At 49.4% G+C, this 19,176-nt stretch overlaps 2 protein-coding genes across 6 annotated transcripts in view; both read left to right on the forward strand.

Annotated features, from left to right (window-relative positions):
• The first annotated feature begins 5,205 nt into the window (after positions 1-5,205).
• Positions 5,206-17,497, forward strand: LOC122377383. The gene is made up of 3 exons (XM_043357338.1): positions 5,206-6,513; positions 16,887-16,998; positions 17,472-17,497. Exons 1-3 carry the CDS (start codon positions 5,206-5,208, stop codon positions 17,495-17,497), a joined length of 1,446 nt encoding a protein of 481 aa, XP_043213273.1.
• LOC122377391 (calbindin-32-like) overlaps positions 12,635-19,176 on the forward strand; it is a 40,183-nt gene continuing 33,641 nt past the window's right edge. For 2 of the 5 annotated variants that reach the window (XM_043357350.1, XM_043357347.1), the window contains exon 1: positions 12,648-12,729. The gene's annotated coding sequence lies outside the window, so the exon portion shown is untranslated. Of the gene's footprint in view, positions 12,731-19,176 lie in introns of all 5 variants that reach the window. The other 3 variants (XM_043357351.1, XM_043357349.1, XM_043357348.1) reach the window with 3 other exon arrangements.

The raw sequence follows: 19,176 nt of genomic DNA on the forward strand, positions 1-19,176 counted from the left end.
TTTAAGGTTGCTTGATCGTGCACCAATGTTCGGAAGAGCGCGAACCATCTTGGCCACTCTCCCGGACTACCACTGAAGTTTGGCAGCGTGATTCTTGGGAGACTTCTTGCGAACAGAGATTCAGATTGCGTTGGCACAGGACGGCCGCTGGACGGCAGAATAGGCACATGCACTTCAGGGCTGTCATCTTCAGACTCCTTTTCAGCTGGGGAATCGCCTTCGGTTTGAGCTCCTTGCTCTTCAACTGCGGATGCCTCACCATCAAAATCCTTTCTGCGGTCCCAGCTGAGCTCACTCTCAGCAGCTGCGGTAAGGCGCGCTTCTAGCCTGGCTAACTCTTCGGCATCTTTAGCGGCTTGAAGCTCATTTTTTCTTCGCAACTCTTGTTCTTCCCTTTCTCTCAGGTGTCGCCGCTCCAGAAGCTTACGTTCCTTTTCTTTCACTTGAAAAGCAATGTCAGCGCTTCGAGCAGCTAACGAGCTGCTGGACTGGTGAGACTGAATTGAGCCCGACACTATAGATGGTGGTTCGCCTTGTCTGGATTTCAAATATTCTCGTATGCATTGATATGCTTCGTCGTGTTGCTGCTCTGCAAGCTTCATGTAATCGACTGCTTCTTGAACAAGTGCTTCATCTTCTGCTATTGCTTCTTTGAGCTCTTCGTTCACTTCTTCTAAAGACTCAAGTGCAGCGTCCAGCTCCTTAAGCATGTCGACCAGCTGCGTCCTAGAGCCTCTATTTTCAATCATTACTAGGGCTCGTCTTCTCACTCTGGTGAGATTTGACAGCATCCTTCCACGCTTCCTTTTGAAATCAGATGCTGACATGATTGGTGCAAATAAATCAGTGTATCTTAATCAAAGTTGATAACTTGAATTCAGACGCTACATTGGTTTGCATCATGCTACTTTATATCTGAGCAGCTTCTCTTAAACGTATGCTGCGCAGCTCATCTTAGAACTTTGCAAACATTTTGGAACTTTTTGGAACTTTTTGGAACTGTCACCGTTAGCCGTTAAAAAATGTGAAACTTAATGCCGCAAATGCACTTTCGAAATCAATGTTTATTTTGGTACAGGCTTGATCCACTTCGCTCCTTGATCGAAATGAAAAACACCGTTCCAAAAGTCGCACATTGCGGCTAACGAGAGAAAATAAACTAAGAAATAAGTTGAAACATAAAGCTAAAACCTTTCTTGAATGTCACTTTGACACTTGCTAATCAGTGAATGCATCGCCCTTGGCTCTGCATATTTACTTTCACTGTTTCAGAATAAGCTATAATTAATGACCCCGTTTCAATCAGTTTTTCTCATAAAAAGCCCCCTTTTTCCTTAATTTTCTAAGCACAAAAATATGACAACAATTTCGTTGCTAGGCAACAGACGCACAGTACCCCCCGGTCGCGACAATACAGGAAAATGATGAAGACATAAAAGGTGTAGAATTGACAGGGCTACAAAACTGCTATCTCGAATTTTTGAAATTTTTGAGTTTTGACCCCCAAAAATCAAAAAAGCATTTTTTTGGATATATTCGCCAAAAAATCCAAAAAGTTTTTTGAGTTTCGAAAAAACCGGAATATATGTGATAGTGCCTACCGTCTTCTATCTACATACCAAATTTCAGATCGATGAAATACTAGGACTTACTCCACAAGGAGATCGAATGGGTCGGAGCGCTTTCAATATGTATTATACATATCGTCGTCAGCGAATCAATAACGGGTCGAATCGAGTCGGGTATCGAAGAGGTTCGGGAGCTGCGCGGCAGAGCGATCACATACTATTCGAATTATGCATTAAAGAGAATAAAAAACACGTGAGAACAATCATGATACACTAGCTGCTAAAATGAATTAACCCTCGCCGGACCTATTGGTTTTCTACATACGCGCCGGCCGAGGGGGGGGGCGGGTACGACCCCCCCCTCGCCGTTTCGCCCCTGGTGGAGCTAGCGCGTCGCGGAAAAAACGAGCGTGTGCGCCGGTACGAGACGCAGAGATTGGTACCCGATTTTAAGGTCCTAGGTCAACCGGTGACCTCTGAGGTCAGGTCAAGTGCCCCAGGGTACGGTTCAGTTTTTGGTGAATAACTTCGCAAAAAACGGCCGCAGAGCCGCGATTTTGGCAGCATCGTGTTCGCCTTGATCAGGCGCGTCGAATGATATACTTTTTGTCCGGGTCAGGTCAACTTGGAGTGTTGACCCCAGGTCAAGGTCAGGTCAGCACCCCCAGGTCACGAAGTTGGTCGAAAGAGGTCATGTCGCATATCATTCGATTCGGCAGGTCTTCCTGAGTCCATTGGTGGCTTTCCCGACTCGCTAGCTCAATTTGATCGGGAGTTATTGACGAAAAACTAATATGACCTTGATGACGTCATAAATGACGTCACGGAAGGTCAACATTGCAAAATTGACGCATCTAACCTTGCAAGGAGTGCACCAAAACAAGATTCTGTGTGCTTGAGATAGTTGGAGATCGTTCCCGGCGCCAGAATAGCAGTTTGAATTTTTCCCCATTGACTTATAATGGTGAGGTCACGAAAATGACCTGACCTCATATGACCTCTAGGAAAAATCCGAGATATACAAGTTGTGAGACTCATAATGGATACTAGATCCTGCAAGTTTCATTTCCCTGTGACATCTCCTCTGGCAGTGAGGGCGTTGCGAAGTTGCGACATCTGAAGACCGTGCAGAGGTTCACTTATGACGTCATAGGTCAGTGACCTGACCTGACCCAAAAATGCGGTTGGTGTCAAAAGATGCGGCTTGGATCAAAGGTCAGGTATGCCAAGTTTCAGCTCTCTATCGCCAGCGTGTTCGGAGCTATCGCGAAAAAAACCCTATGGGGGGGGCGGCACCCGCCCCCCCCCTCGGCCGGCGAGGGTTAAAATGGGGTGCTAAAATGCATAAATGGCACGTATAAAAGTACAATAAGGGGGGGGGGGAAACAGGATACCTATGGTGATAAAGACTGAGTAGAAAAGGGAACAAAGACTATACAAAACTGAGTGCAAAAACTGTAAAAGGACGAGTACAAATGTAAATACATACAAAGGCCGAACTAGACGTAAACACTACTGACAAAAACGGCGGATTATCGGCAGCCAGCGGTCATGCAGCAGGGCACCCGAGTTCCTGTTCACGTTTGCGTCATTCGGCGACACCAGGACGGCTTCACGCCGACCAACAGTCCGAATATAGGCCGATTCCAGGAGAAGTCGCATCTGGTGATGACTGGCTCGATTCAAGATCTTGATGGCATCGAAAGCAGGTGAGCAGTCTCTATGGGTACTGAAGGCCGATGTATTGGCTCTCGAGCGGACTGCTCCAGTCCAGCTCTCCCGGTGTTCTCGGAGTCTCGTGCCCAGCTCACGATCTGTCTCGCCGATATAGACCATTGGGTCACCGTCCACTTGGCAGGAGCACTCGATCCGATAGATGACGTTGCTCTGTTGTAGCTTAGGCAGTTGGTGCTTAGCCTTGCTGCAGAGCAGCGAGCCGATGGTGACTGAAGGCTTGGAGACGAGCTGGATCCCGATCTTGCTGGCCTCCCGTTTGAGTTGGTAGAACAGGGGGCCGGCAAACGGAACAGAGACTCGGACAGGCGCCGGGTGTGAGTTCGCGCTAGGTGGCGCTGGTAGGGCCCTTGCCTTCAGTCTGAGATCGGTCAGAGTCTTCTGAATGGCCGAGTCGATGAATGATCGTGGGTAGCCATGATGATGAAACTTCTGGCGGATGAAGTCAAGCTCCTGCTGGCGGTCTCTCATGGACGAACAGTATCGGATCGCTCGAGTGCAGTCAGATCGAATGGCCGCTCTCAGGTAGCGGGTCTCGGTGTAGGAGCTGAAGGCAGGCACTTGGTTGGTGTTGCAGGACTTCCTGTAGACCTTGGTGCAGAACTTGTCGTCTCTTCTAGTGATGCAGATGTCAAGATACGGTAGCTGTCGGTTTACTTCCAAGTCAGTGGTGACATTGATGCTGGAGTCCTTGCTGTTCAGCTGGTTGACCCACGTGCTGAGGATGTCGTCACTGCCCTCGAACAAGACCAGGTAGTCGTCCGCGTATCGGCAGAAAGCATGGACCCTGCCACCACAGTTGGCCGCCAGGAGCTCCAGATCAGCCTCCCAGTGACCCATGTACAGGTCAGCGACCACCGGAGAGTAGCTTTTGCCCATGGCTAGGCCGGTAGTCTGCCTGAACCATCGCTCCTTGTCACCGTCTTGAATGACCGCATGGCAGTTCTGGATAGAGATGTTCAGCAGGTCAGCGACTGCGTCGGGCTTGAGACAAGTTACGTCGGAGAGGGCGTCTCTGTTGTCTCGCAGCTGAGTACGAATCAGTGAGATGGCTGTCTGAGTAGGTATTGACGGGAACATCGCCTCCACATCCAGGGAGACGAGACGGCAGCTGTTGACCGCATGCGTCATGTTCTGTAGCATCTCCAGGACTTGCAGTGGAGAGCTGACCGAGTGTGGAGGGCGTGGGAGGACTTTCAGACACTTCGTCAGATGCTTGGTCAACTCGTAATCTGCACCGCGGTGGGCTGGGCAGATTGGTCTCAGTTTCAAGTTGGAGATCCAGTTGAGTCTGTCGTCGTCGGTGCTGGGAGGTGATGAGTATTTGTGAGTTTTCACAAGTCCATAGAACGGACCGCTGCGGCCATGGGTCTTGGAGAGGCGGCGATAGAGTTGGTAGCCTTCTGGGTTGTTCTCCTTCAGCATGGTGTCACGTCGCCTTCCACGAACAGCAGGTCCGGCCAATGCTGTGAGCAGGTGCTCGTTAAACCTGCCAGCAAAGGCTTCCGCTGGATCACTGGTTACCTCCTCGTAGACCGGTGACTGGAGTGAACGTAGAAGGGCTGCTGTGTAGTCAGACTTGCTTATCACCACCAGAGCCTTGGCCTTGTCTGCTGGAACAATCACCTTGGAGTTATCTCTGGTAAGTGACTTCAAAGACTCGGTCAGTTGTTTAGGCGGCTTAGGCTGTGGTTGGTTGTTGGCCTGTGTCAGTATCTTCTCAGTATCTTCTCTGGTGGTGATAAGCAAGTCTGACTACACAGCAGCCCTTCTACGTTCACTCCAGTCACCGGTCTACGAGGAGGTAACCAGTGATCCAGCGGAAGCCTTTGCTGGCAGGTTTAACGAGCACCTGCTCACAGCATTGGCCGGACCTGCTGTTCGTGGAAGGCGACGTGACACCATGCTGAAGGAGAACAACCCAGAAGGCTACCAACTCTATCGCCGCCTCTCCAAGACCCATGGCCGCAGCGGTCCGTTCTATGGACTTGTGAAAACTCACAAATACTCATCACCTCCCAGCACCGACGACGACAGACTCAACTGGATCTCCAACTTGAAACTGAGACCAATCTGCCCAGCCCACCGCGGTGCAGATTACGAGTTGACCAAGCATCTGACGAAGTGTCTGAAAGTCCTCCCACGCCCTCCACACTCGGTCAGCTCTCCACTGCAAGTCCTGGAGATGCTACAGAACATGACGCATGCGGTCAACAGCTGCCGTCTCGTCTCCCTGGATGTGGAGGCGATGTTCCCGTCAATACCTACTCAGACAGCCATCTCACTGATTCGTACTCAGCTGCGAGACAACAGAGACGCCCTCTCCGACGTAACTTGTCTCAAGCCCGACGCAGTCGCTGACCTGCTGAACATCTCTATCCAGAACTGCCATGCGGTCATTCAAGACGGTGACAAGGAGCGATGGTTCAGGCAGACTACCGGCCTAGCCATGGGCAAAAGCTACTCTCCGGTGGTCGCTGACCTGTACATGGGTCACTGGGAGGCTGATCTGGAGCTCCTGGCGGCCAACTGTGGTGGCAGGGTCCATGCTTTCTGCCGATACGCGGACGACTACCTGGTCTTGTTCGAGGGCAGTGACGACATCCTCAGCACGTGGGTCAACCAGCTGAACAGCAAGGACTCCAGCATCAATGTCACCACTGACTTGGAAGTAAACCGACAGCTACCGTATCTTGACATCTGCATCACTAGAAGAGACGACAAGTTCTGCACCAAGGTCTACAGGAAGTCCTGCAACACCAACCAAGTGCCTGCCTTCAGCTCCTACACCGAGACCCGCTACCTGAGAGCGGCCATTCGATCTGACTGCACTCGAGCGATCCGATACTGTTCGTCCATGAGAGACCGCCAGCAGGAGCTTGACTTCATCCGCCAGAAGTTTCATCATCATGGCTACCCACGATCATTCATCGACTCGGCCATTCAGAAGACTCTGACCGATCTCAGACTGAAGGCAAGGGCCCTACCAGCGCCACCTAGCGCGAACTCACACCCGGCGCCTGTCCGAGTCTCTGTTCCGTTTGCCGGCCCCCTGTTCTACCAACTCAAACGGGAGGCCAGCAAGATCGGGATCCAGCTCGTCTCCAAGCCTTCAGTCACCATCGGCTCGCTGCTCTGCAGCAAGGCTAAGCACCAACTGCCTAAGCTACAACAGAGCAACGTCATCTATCGGATCGAGTGCTCCTGCCAAGTGGACGGTGACCCAATGGTCTATATCGGCGAGACAGATCGTGAGCTGGGCACGAGACTCCGAGAACACCGGGAGAGCTGGACTGGAGCAGTCCGCTCGAGAGCCAATACATCGGCCTTCAGTACCCATAGAGACTGCTCACCTGCTTTCGATGCCATCAAGATCTTGAATCGAGCCAGTCATCACCAGATGCGACTTCTCCTGGAATCGGCCTATATTCGGACTGTTGGTCGGCGTGAAGCCGTCCTGGTGTCGCCGAATGACGCAAACGTGAACAGGAACTCGGGTGCCCTGCTGCATGACCGCTGGCTGCCGATAATCCGCCGTTTTTGTCAGTAGTGTTTACGTCTAGTTCGGCCTTTGTATGTATTTACATTTGTACTCGTCCTTTTACAGTTTTTGCACTCAGTTTTGTATAGTCTTTGTTCCCTTTTCTACTCAGTCTTTATCACCATAGGTATCCTGTTTCCCCCCCCCCCTTATTGTACTTTTATACGTGCCATTTATGCATTTTAGCACCCCATTTTAATTCATTTTAGCAGCTAGTGTATCATGATTGTTCTCACGTGTTTTTTATTCTCTTTAATGCATAATTCGAATAGTATGTGATCGCTCTGCCGCGCAGCTCCCGAACCTCTTCGATACCCGACTCGATTCGACCCGTTATTGATTCGCTGACGACGATATGTATAATACATATTGAAAGCGCTCCGACCCATTCGATCTCCTTGTGGAGTAAGTCCTAGTATTTCATCAATTTAATTCCATCTCCACATCATGTCATTACGTCAAATTTCAGATCGATACCTCGTTTTTTGGCCAAGTTATAGCGAAAAAACTGTTCAAAAATGATGACGTCAAATTTTCAAACTCAATTGTTGGCAATTCTAGAACTCGTAGAGCAAAACGAAGACCACCATTAGACTCCCCGTGACGAGCTGCATCGAATCCATACCCATTTTATGCAAAAATATCAACTTTGAAATTTGACCTAATTTGACCTGACCTTGACCTGACCTTCACCAAAACGTGACCTAGGCTGGCCCCAAAGGCTGCCTAACCCACATAATCGCATTTGTCATGTAAAATGGACCATAAAACATGTATCACACGACACATTCATATTGTGACCCCCGGTGACCTGACCTCGCTGTGACCTGACCTGGTATCAGTGACCTCAGATAGCAAAGTATGTGTTTGACGAACAATGTACCATCGATGGTTTTCAATAAATTACCAATTTACTCGCTTTCACAGCACATTTCTTGAATTGCCTGTGAACGGTAAAAATCTGACCTTTGACCTGACCTGTGACGTCATCGGTTTGACCTAGGTCAATGAAATTTGGTCACAAGGTAGTTCCCGGGTGGGGCTATCGAACGCCGTTTGAATTTTGAAAATCGGCCGGTAACTTTCCGAGATCTTAGGGGGGGGGGCCGAAACGGCCCCTCCCCTACGGGTGGTAGGGTCCGCCGATAGCCCTACGGGGCGCGGGTTAAGTCACTTCTATTATCTAAGTTAGTTCATATATTTCTAGCACTTCCCTCGCCATCGGACATTGAAATTAAGAAAATTGAAAAACTGTTGTTCCGTTTTTTGTGGGGCGACAAGCCTGATCGAGTCAAACGGTCCAAAATTGTGCAGAAATATACAAAAGATGGACTTGAAATGGTGGATGTCAAAAGCTTTATTCGAAGTATGAAAGTAACATGGATAAAGAGGCTGCATGATTCACGACATGATTGGACCATCTTAACAAAAGAACAGCTTCCTCCTTCTCAAGAATTGCTGTTATACGGGGCTACGATGATCTCAGAAGTAATAAATAGGACTAATAATGCTTTCTGGAAACATGTTTTAGAAGCCTGGAGATATTTCAGACAAATATCACAGCCTGACAATCTGGAAATGACTTCCGAAACACTGTGGTTTTCAGACTTTTCCAAATTTAAGACAAGTAAGGTCAAAACATGGGACAAGAAAGGGTTACGGTTTATTGCCGATCTCATAAATAATCAAACCGGAGCAATTCATAGCAAAACAGAACTTGAAAAAGTGTATGGTATTCGTATGACCTTCCTCTGTTATTCGTCACTCATTAGAAGTCTGCCCGAAGAGGTGAAAACAACTAACTACAAATTTCAACTAACATACCCAATTATACCTTACACATTAAAAATAATCCTCGCAAAAAATAAATTATCCCGTATAGCGTATTTGGAATATGTTCAGCACCTAGGAAAAACGCATCACAAAACACAAAGCAATGCTGAAGGAAAATGGTTGAGAGATATAGATCACTTTCAAAAAGGCACTGTAGCAGATGTCCGCAGTGCTACTAGGAATACCTACTTGCAAATTTTTCATTTTCGGTTAGTTCATAGGATTATAGCATCAAATAGTTTTCTGTACAAAATAGGTAAATATGAGAACGATAAATGTTCATTCTGCTGTCGCGAACCGGAAACATTATATCATCTATTCTGGGACTGCGCTTTAGTTAAGGAGTATATAAGTGAAATTTGCAATGTTCTTAGAACACGTTTTGGAATTGATTATAAATTCAACAAGAAGCAATGGTTCTTTCCAAATCTCAATGACTGCGAAAGCACTGAGGTTATTGTGTATGTTTTAGCGAAAGTGGCCATTTACTCGGCAAAAAAGCAAGAAACAAAACCCTCAGTGCAACATTTTTTTAATGAATTGAAATTAGAGTTCGAGAAAGAACGTCTTCTTGCGGGAAGACGTAATAAGTTGACTGAATTTGGAGAAAAGTGGGAAAGGCTCAGAATACTACCAACACTTGATAGTGGTCACCTTATCTCGATATAAATTAACGACTCCTTACATTCATGCTCGGTACAGACACACATATACATATAAGGGACACAGATACATATACGCAAAACACACACACACCGTTCAAACGAGCCGAACATTAGCCCCTCATCCTTGTCCCACCTTGTCCCTCTCTTTCTTCGCCCTCCGCTGCTACCGCGGCTGCTGCCTCTGCTGCTGCTGCCGCCGCTGCTGCTGCCGCTGCTGCCGCTGCTGCTGCTGCTGCTGCTGCTGCTGCTGCTGCTGCTGCTGCTGCTGCTGCTGCTGCTGCTGCTGCTGCTGCTGCTGCCGCCGCTGCTGCTGCCGCTGCTGCCGCTGCTGCTGCTGCTGCTGCTGCTGCTGCTGCGGCTGCTGCTGCCGCTGCTTGGTCCGTCCGCTGCTGCGGCTGCGATGGCGATGTTGTGCCTTTTTGTGCTTTTTTTTTTGACAATCTTTAGCTGCGTTGGCTCGTGCGAGATTGGCCGTTCTTTGTGTGTGGGGTTGAGAGGGTGAGGCGCAGCCTGTGGCGACGCGACGGGTGTGGTGGATGTGGAGAAGTTTATGACTTGACGTCAGCTGTGTCCGATGTGTTGTGATTTGTGTTGTGGGTTACCGGAAGATGCGTACAAGCAGGGTTCGGCCTGCTTATATTATATGTAAGAATATGTCAAAAAAAAAAATCATTGTAAATATTTTTTTTATCCCACTCATGTGCCAAATATTCAAATAGTGAGGCAAAATGGTGTTAAGGGATGCCATTCGTTTCAACGCTAAGTCCTGTTTCGAGCAGAAGGAGTGGCACGGTGCATGGGTTACTGCTCATCGCCCTCCCTTCAAGAAGATCAAACAGTAAATCGACCGAATAAAGAAAAAAGCTAGACGAAATGTGTCACTCTGAGGCCTGAACCATCAAAGAGACTAGTTGCCAGTAGCAGTCATGGCTGCAGGCCGTGGTGCCGAGATGGAAGTGGCCCGTTCACTCACATTTTTTAGTAAACATCTGAGCAAAGAAGTAATTTTTACATGGCATGCTAGAAACATGAACCGTTTAAAAAGCAATTGATCGAATAACATAAAAATAATACCATTCACTGAAAATATATACCGCATTGACGATTGGAAGTGTCTGTGCTGCATCTTTATCACTTTCTGAGAAATATTGATTCAAAGTTGGGAACGTTTTTTTTCTGGGCCACCCGGTATAATGCTATTTTCCTTATCATAATGTTGTTACACTGGCGAGTGACTCTGCACGTCCGACTCGTAATGTCGCTTAGTTACACATGTGGTAGCACTATATACGAGGAAATAGCCGTGCCTGGACTGAAGTCGGAACATGGACGTTTCCGGGTCAGTTGCAAAAAATAGCAACACTGCAAGCGATAACAATTTCACCATATAAACTGAGCGATTTTGAGTCTATGTCGGCGCCATATTCTCACATCCATTATTTTGTACGGCTTATGACATCGGTCGCCTTCAATACAGACTTATCGCTGCTGTCCATCCGCGTATTGCCTCCCCTCAGACCCGTGCAGCTCCCGGCGGAATAACCTCTCTAGCTTGTGCGCTCGCTAAATCTCCAATCCATCATCGGGCGCCACATTCCGAATGGCCGACCTCGGCGGACCGTCGCGCCGGGCTGGCGCCCGACGGCCCGCACGCGCCCGACGGCCCGCACAGGCAGGCAGGCGCACAGAGCCGACCGGCGACGGATAGGGCGCGGAGTGCTGGAGTTGGGCGGTGGGTGGGACCGCCTATCGCGACTTCAGAAACCTGGCAATGTTATGCCGGCCCAATGTTGGACATTAAATGTGTAAGAAGTATAGTTATGAAGCTTAAAGGTAATGTCCATCGCTCGGAAATGATTTCAGCTTTCTCCTCCACTCACTAAACAAGTGAATACGGAGACGAGTCGACCAATCAGCTTGACCCAGGGCCCCCTCCTTAGTGGAATACCTCCCGACAGAATCTCTCGCCTGCACTGTAAACTGATCATCCCGCACTATATCTCTTCCCACCCGAAACACGAGACGTCCGCAGCGGAGACGGAGTGGCGGCGCCGGACGGACAACAAAAACATCAGACCGCAGTTCAACAACCTGACGACGGGGGACGCGCCTCGCCGCCCTGCCGACGCCGGCCACAATTCAGCGCCGACCGTCGGGGCAAATTAACCGCCTGACACTCAGTGGTCGTCCGCGCCGGTTCATGCGGCCATCTTGAAAAAGACATGGGACTTATGGGACACTGAAAGGAGGGAAAAAGACAGCGACTGGGAAGAATGGAAAATGGTGGTGCGAGTTCTAGTGTTGAATGTGTGCTGTGTCAGTTGGTATGTTGAGTGATTCTGAGCAATGTCTACCAGTGTCGCAATAATGCTGCGCAGTAGGTAGCTAATGTGTGAGGGCATGCTAAACGTTTCTGTTGAGGTCCCTGGACAAGTGGACAAAAACAAAGCACAAATGACAAAAAGATATGCTAATGAAATATCGGTATCATTCTGAACATTTTTGCTTTGTTTTCAAAACATCACGAACATTTCGTACGATCGTAATTTTTTTCAATTAGAAAAATAACTTGCACTATGGTCTGCATATCATATATATGAAATATTCCTTGGGTATATCTTTGTAGCTTATGCGGCAAAAAGAAGGGAAGATGACAAAAACAAGAGGAAGGACTAAAGAGATGCTTGTGATTTTATCATTGCGTTAGCGCGAGAAACATTAGCATATATCACAGACACAATGGGCTGACGGACCGAAGAGGCCTTTCTTTTAGGCACGGCGACGGACAGGGGCTTCCGTGAGCTGTCTAACTGGAGAGGACTTTTCGTGATCCGTCTGGAGAGGGGTTTTCGTGAGCTCTTCGTAATCCAGGGGGTTTCGTGGGCCGTCTGGGGAGGGGTTTCCGTGAGCTCTTCCTAAGCTACCTGGAGAGGGGCTCTCGTGATCCATCAGGCCGTAGCAGAGTTTCCCTGAGCTCTTCGTAAGCTACCTGGAGGGGGGTCCTCGTGATCTATCAGGCCGGGGAGGAATTTCCGTGAGCTCTCCGTAAGCTGCCTGCAGGGAGGCCTTCCGTCATGTGTCGGAAAGGAGAGGGGTTTCCGTGAGCTCTCCGTGAGCCGTCTGAAGAGGCCTTCCGTGATGTGTTAGACCGGAGAGGGGTTCCGTGAGCTGTCGGACTGTGTCACCGGACCACCTGTGTGCCGCCTGGGAGGGGGGGGGGCTATGGGTGGTGAGGGGGGGGCGGCGTCGGCAGCGCACCGCACTGCAATACGGCCGGTGGGCCGATCAATACGGGCGGAGGGCGGGCGGCCGCGGCGCCGGCTGTGCGGACGCCGCGCGACGCTAGTGTGGCACCGACCACCAGCCAGCCGCCATCCAGCCGACTCAGGTGGGTCAGTAGCACTTCCGTCACTGCTGAGCGGGCCAGACCAGACACCTGTGCACGCGGACACACTCGGCAAATAGCCCTAATCTGACCGCCGACACTAATTTCGGCCTGCACTTTGCGAGCGATAATCTGGATGTCATGTTGCTGTAATGAAAAATTCAAGCGTAGATCTTACGAGCAAACATTGACGGTGGTCCTTTCCAAAGCGTTTCGGGTGCAAGAGGATCTCTGGAGGATGACAGTTTACCTACGCATTTAAGGCATGTCGTTGGGTGCTAAAGACGTCAGATTTTCCATGTAACTCAAGTTGACAATCGTTTTTGGAGTCCATGATCTTTCAAGAAGTTTAAAGGGACAGTATCATCGAAAAAAAAATCAATGTATGGAGCTGATTTTTTTTTTTACTAGCATTTCTTATTTTTCTGAATCAGAAAAACATAGTTTGAGGACCGAACTTGGTGAAAAATATTGCAACCACATTTCATTTTCATGATTCATTTTCATGAGCGAACCACCACTATACAAGCATGGCCGCCAGTTTGGAAGCATGCAAAGTTACTACAGAACTGGCGCAGATAATGCATTATTGACGCTACGCTTACGCGGTCGTTCTTCTGATTGAGTTGTCCTTAGGGAGAGGTAGCCTTAGGTATTGCCTATAAAAATATCACGTGACAATTGGAGGGAGTGACAATTGGACGTGACAATTGACAATGGGATAAAATATCACGTGACAATCACGTGATAAGCGTCATACATTGGAGGGAGATTGTGATTCAAGCTGGAGGAATTACTTTGTTGAGCCGCTAGAATCCGAAGGAAACAGCGGAAATTGCCTACGACTATTTAATGAATTTAACGGTGATGAATAAGTGCGAAAAACGTTTTGGCTTTATAAAATTTGATGAAATGACCAGGGTAAAAGTTTTATTACTGGCGGTCAATTCAAAACGGCGCAAACATTTAAACAGTGAAGATAGTGAAGCACGATTCAAAGTGTAGTACACCTTTCGTACTTTGAGCGGCGATAGCGGGATAACGGTGTGGAGCTTCGAGGATCGGTCTTCAGTTCCCGGACCAGAAAGGTGGGGCCTATGCAATGTCAAATTTCATCAAAATGGTGATACTGTCCCTTTAAGGAGCTATTTGACAAAACAAAACACACTATCAGAAGCATGGGTGGAAACAGAGAAGACAGTAGGTATCCCAATGCACTGCCGCTGGCTCACCAATGCGACGGCCATGTTTGCGTTTACAACTGCATCCTCAAAAAGTGAATGCGAAGAAATTAATGTGTAGTGTGTAACCTAAAATGTAAATGAATGTATCTCCAACTTTCTAGCTCAATTTAGACAACTGTGGGCGACGCCCTCCGACTACTGGGGAGCAAAAACACTTTGCCGCCAAACGACCGCGCCCCTTTGTCGTCGATCACGCGTTATGGTCCGCTGATAGCGTGCGGAGCCGGCCCACCCAATGCCGTATTGGTAAATAAAGGCCGCTCGTTTCATTCAGGCCATCCAGCCTCCAACAAGTGATGGCTGTCAGACTCCCACAGTGCTTGTTATGTGACAGTGGTTTGATGCTGGTGTTTTTCGTAACTTTTCTCTATCTCCATCAACCGCGTCACATTTTTCATTCGTATCTTTGTAGCTCAAAAGGCGTATAAGAGTATCAACGATAGTGTCAATCATGAACATTACATACATATTACATTATAAAGGGAACGATGTGAATTAGATTCAAAAAATTATTAATATAATATTTATTCAATATAAAATTACCAAATTAACAAATGCTAGTGATGATTAACAGTTTAAATGCATAACAATCGAGGACATATTTATCATAAGTCTATTATGCTGTCGCTGTAGAGTTTATCGGGTCCTTGCGCCAGTCACTGGCTAAGGAACGACCCGGCCAAAGCAAATATTTTACATTCTTGGGATAAATTTTGGTGCTCAGGAATCATTCTAGCGACACGAGCGTGACACTGATCACAAGGGAGGAGAATCTGGACTTTTTATTAAATTGAACCTTCTTCAGAGCGCAGCACACTGTGAATGTGTCGAAACGCTTTCTTTCGGCTATTGTCAACGTTGCTTACAATATGCGCAATGCACATAATAAAAGCAGTAGTTCATTTCAGAGATGTTGCTGCAAAGCTGAGTGACGATAACTGGGGCGTGTCCAGAACTGGAGTTAGATGAGGTGTATACACCTCATCTAACTCCAGTTCTGGACTACACTGTAAACCAAATTGACAAGTCTTGTGTAATATAACCAATCATCTCTTGGTATGTTTACCAACTGATACTTTTCAAACAAGCCGTTGTCTGGTGCATTGCTTGTCAGGTGACAACTACGAGTCAATAGTTACTATGCACACCAACTTCTCAGTATCCAGACCAACTCTACATTTGTTTCAACGTTTGTTTCTTAACCAGTTTTGGAAACTTGTTGCCGCATGGTTATTTAACCGGCGCCTAACTTGTACTGGTCAGCTGGTCAGCATACACATGGTCAGCTGCGCCCGTGACGTCAGACTTGGCGGACCAATCAGCGGTCGCCGTCCGGCCCCGGCGCGGCGGTTTCAAACCGTTCAAACCAGCAGTTGTCGCGCGGCCGCCGTGCAGCATGGATCAGCGACGAGGGCTGTTCCAGCATTTGTGCAGTAAAAAGTGAAATCTGTGAACTGTGCTGTTCGTGCTGTGAGTGAGGCCCGCTCTGGCCTGCGGGACGCACTAATCGTGCCTATACCCGCGGTCGAGACGCCTCCCTTCCCCTGCGCGCGCAATGTAAGTGGGCCAGACCTTTGCATGCACATGTGAGCAGATGTTTTGCGGTCGGTGTTTTTTATATATAAATACATTTATTTGCCTTTAATTCAACTCTTTGTATTTTTAACTTAACTGATGGACATATATGGGCTGTAAAAGCTAATCTGGTTGGCGATCATGCTTTATTCGAATTATCTGCGTGATCGTGCAACTGCCATGATTGTTATGGTCAATGTGGAAATATTCGTCATACGGGCATGTTATACTTCTGGCTTGATGCGATGCACAAAACCATGTTCTTCCACATACGCAGCAGTTCTTGCTTCAAAGACTTATATGCTGACGGTGCACGATAGGTATACCTTATACCTCATGCATTTACCACATCCATTCGAAAATATGCACTTGGAATTGTCTCCAGTCAATAGTATTAATTACATACTACGTGATGTAGGTACGTGACCGTAATAAATACTAATGATTCCAGAAACTTCCGAATGGATGTGGTGTATGCATTTGAAGTGGGTTCGTCTCGAGTCGGTATTTATGCTTAATCGTTCGTTAAATTATCATAGTCATGTAAAATGCTTTTTACACGATCGTTATATATTCCAGAATCTCAAACTCCATTTTCCACGAGATCACCAGCCGCATTCATTTTCTTTAGCATCACGCGGCCTATTTTCTCACATGCATCTTACTACGGGGATGCAAGTCAATATCGAACCCATTACATTATCCCCCACGGACAAAAGTTTCCGTCCCGGAAACAAAAATGGCTTGAGACAAGAAAAATGTCATACACAGAACACACATAGCATACTCGTACACAAACAGAGGCAAACTAACGTGGCATAGGGCCATCACTTGTCTGTGCGGCGTATGACAGGCACAAGTGGCCACTAAAGCCTGTCTGGTTGCCGAATCAAGCGGCCTGACCGAGTTCGTGACAGATGTGACACCCCTGGAGTTGGCCTCCCAATTGTCTGCTGCCGGGATGGGTTTATATGTCGGCCGTGCTCACTCACTAGTAGGTCCCTCATGGGACGCGGGATCGTTCACGGTCTGGTCGCCAGTCAAGGCACGGCCGTTCCCTCTGAGGTGACACTGGGGTGCTGGATCCTGTCGCTGAGTAACCGGAGGCTGACTGCGGCAAAACACCCGGGTTGGGTAAACCGGGGTAGCCCCGTGGGGATGCTCTGGACGGCGCGCATGGCACGGCTTAAGTCGATTATGGTGCACCGTCATTTGCGTCACGCCCTCCTCACGCACTATCCTGTACGTCCAGTTCCGTCGTTTTTCCACCACTCTGTACGGTCCGGTCCATCGGGAAGAGAGCTTTCTCGCTTCTCCTGCCTTAACTGAATTCTGACGCAGCCATACGAGGTCACCCGGGGCGTACGTATGCTCGACGAGGCGAGCGTCGTGTTTGATCTTATTTTTATCGTGCGCGGCAACGCTAGCTGCGTGCAGCTGCTGATCTGTGCGCGTGAGGGTACGCTGTAGACCCATCACATACTCCAGAGTGTCTCGGGGTACTCGCTGGCCTTGCGAGTCGCCACCACCATCAATGACGGCGCGATAACGCAGTGCGGTTGGCAGTGGCGCAGGTCGGCCAAACACACACTCGTACGGCGATAGGCCAGTGGCAGCGTTGGTATTGGCGTTGAAAGCCAGCACCGCGGCGCTGAGGAAGCGAGGCCACTGCCGTTGTTCCTCTGCGGTCAGCTTAGCCACCGTATCCATCAGAAATCGATGGCTGCGCTCACAGTAGCCGTTTCCTTGAGGATGGTAGGCCGTCGTGGTGCTTTGTGTTATGCCCAGTCGTTCATAGAACATTTTTGTGACATTTCCTACCAGGTTCTTACCCTGATCAGAATGGATTGTTTTGGGCACACCAAAAGATCCCACGACCCGATCCATCAGCACTTCGACTATCTCTGACGCCTCCTGCGTTTTCAGTGGAAACGCCCAAACAAAACGTGTGAAGGCATCGATGCACGTCAGGACGTATTTGTACCCATGTGGTTCACTGGTAGGCAATCCTGAGATTATGTCAATATCCAGCCGGTCGAAGAACTCTGCCGCCTGCAGAGACCCGAGCGGAGCCTTCGGTGGGTGCGGAGGGTCCTTTCGGCGCGCACAGATGACACACTGCTGACAGAACGTCTTCACGTCAGCTTGCATGCCGGGCCAAAAGAACTGGCGACGGAGCGCGCTTTCCAGCTTCGCGGCTCCCTGGTGTCCACCCCCGAGACCGCTGTGCTGGGACTCCATCAGATCGTGTCGTAAATGCTGCGGCACGACGATCTGCAAGCACAAAGGCGCGTCTCTGAGAGGCTGCACCCGCCTGTAGAGAACCGGACCTTTAACTACCAGACGCTTCCACTCTCTCAGAAGCTGAACAGCTTGCGGCGAGCGCAGCTGGCCGGTCCTCGGCTTTTGCTTTCGTTTTTTCCACACCAGCATCTCTCGAATGCCCTCATCTCGGTCTTGTTCTCTCTGGAATTCGGACATGGTGACAGGGGTCACACTGGCACTTGTGCCTGCCGTGGACACAGCAGCCGCTGTGGAAACCGGGGCTGGCACCTCCCGCACCTGGGAATGACTGTCATCGCTGCCAGCTTGCGCTGTAGCCGCAGATTCAAGTGTGTCGTCATTCAGTTGGTCATCTGCGACCGGGACACAGACCCACCGATAGCGCTGCTCTGGATCGGCCGCTGTGTGCGGATACCGCGACAGCGCGTCGGCGTCATTGTGCAGAGCGCCACGGCGGTGCACGATATCGAACTCCATCTCTGACAGCTGCAGCACCCAGCGAGCCAGCTGTCCCGTGGGGTCCTTCATGTTGAACAGCCATTGTAAGGCGGAATGGTCAGTTCGCAAAAGGAACCGACGGCCGAGAAGGTATTGGCGGAAGTGGCTGGTTGCCCAGACTACGGCCAGTAGCTCGCGTTTAGTGACGCTATATTGCCGCTCAGCTTTCGTCAGAGCACGGCTGGCATAGGCAATCACTCTGTCACCCTGCATCAGGCATCCTCCGAGGGCAGACCCGCTGGCATCCACATCGAGGGTGAATGGGGGCGACTCGTCACTGAACACCGGCAGTGCGAGGACTGGAGGAGACACCAGCGCTGCTTTCAGCCGATCAAACGCCGCCTGCTCCTCTGGTCCCCAGCTAAAGCGGCGGTGTTTCTCTGTCAGTTTTGTCAGTGGCTTAGCCAGTGCTGCGTATCCACAGATGTGACGACGCAAGTAGCCGCACAAGCCCAGAAACACTCTGACCTGTTTAGGATTGGTCGGAGCGGGCCACTGCTGAATATCCCTGATCTTCTCAGGATCACATTGCACTCCAGCCGCACTGACCCTGAAACCCAGAAAACTGACCTCTTTCTGGCACAGCTGTAGCTTCTTCAGCGACACCGTCAGGCCGGACCTCTGCAGTGCTGCGAGGACCGCTTCCAAATTGGTGTGCATCTCATCCAAGGATTTTGCCACAATCATGACGTCATCAAAATACTGAATGGCCGTCTCCGGAGGTACATCAGACAGCACTAGCCTGAGCGCCCGATTGAAGGAATGTGGAATGCCCTGAATTCCGTACGGAGCTGTGGTATACCGAAAAAGGCCAAACTCCGTCGCGATAGTGGTTTTAGCTCGGTCCTGA

The sequence above is a fragment of the Amphibalanus amphitrite genome, unplaced genomic scaffold (assembly GCF_019059575.1).
Source record: "Amphibalanus amphitrite isolate SeventyFive unplaced genomic scaffold, NRLGWU_Aamphi_draft 000044F_arrow, whole genome shotgun sequence".
NCBI classification, from domain to species: Eukaryota; Metazoa; Arthropoda; class Thecostraca; order Balanomorpha; family Balanidae; genus Amphibalanus; species Amphibalanus amphitrite.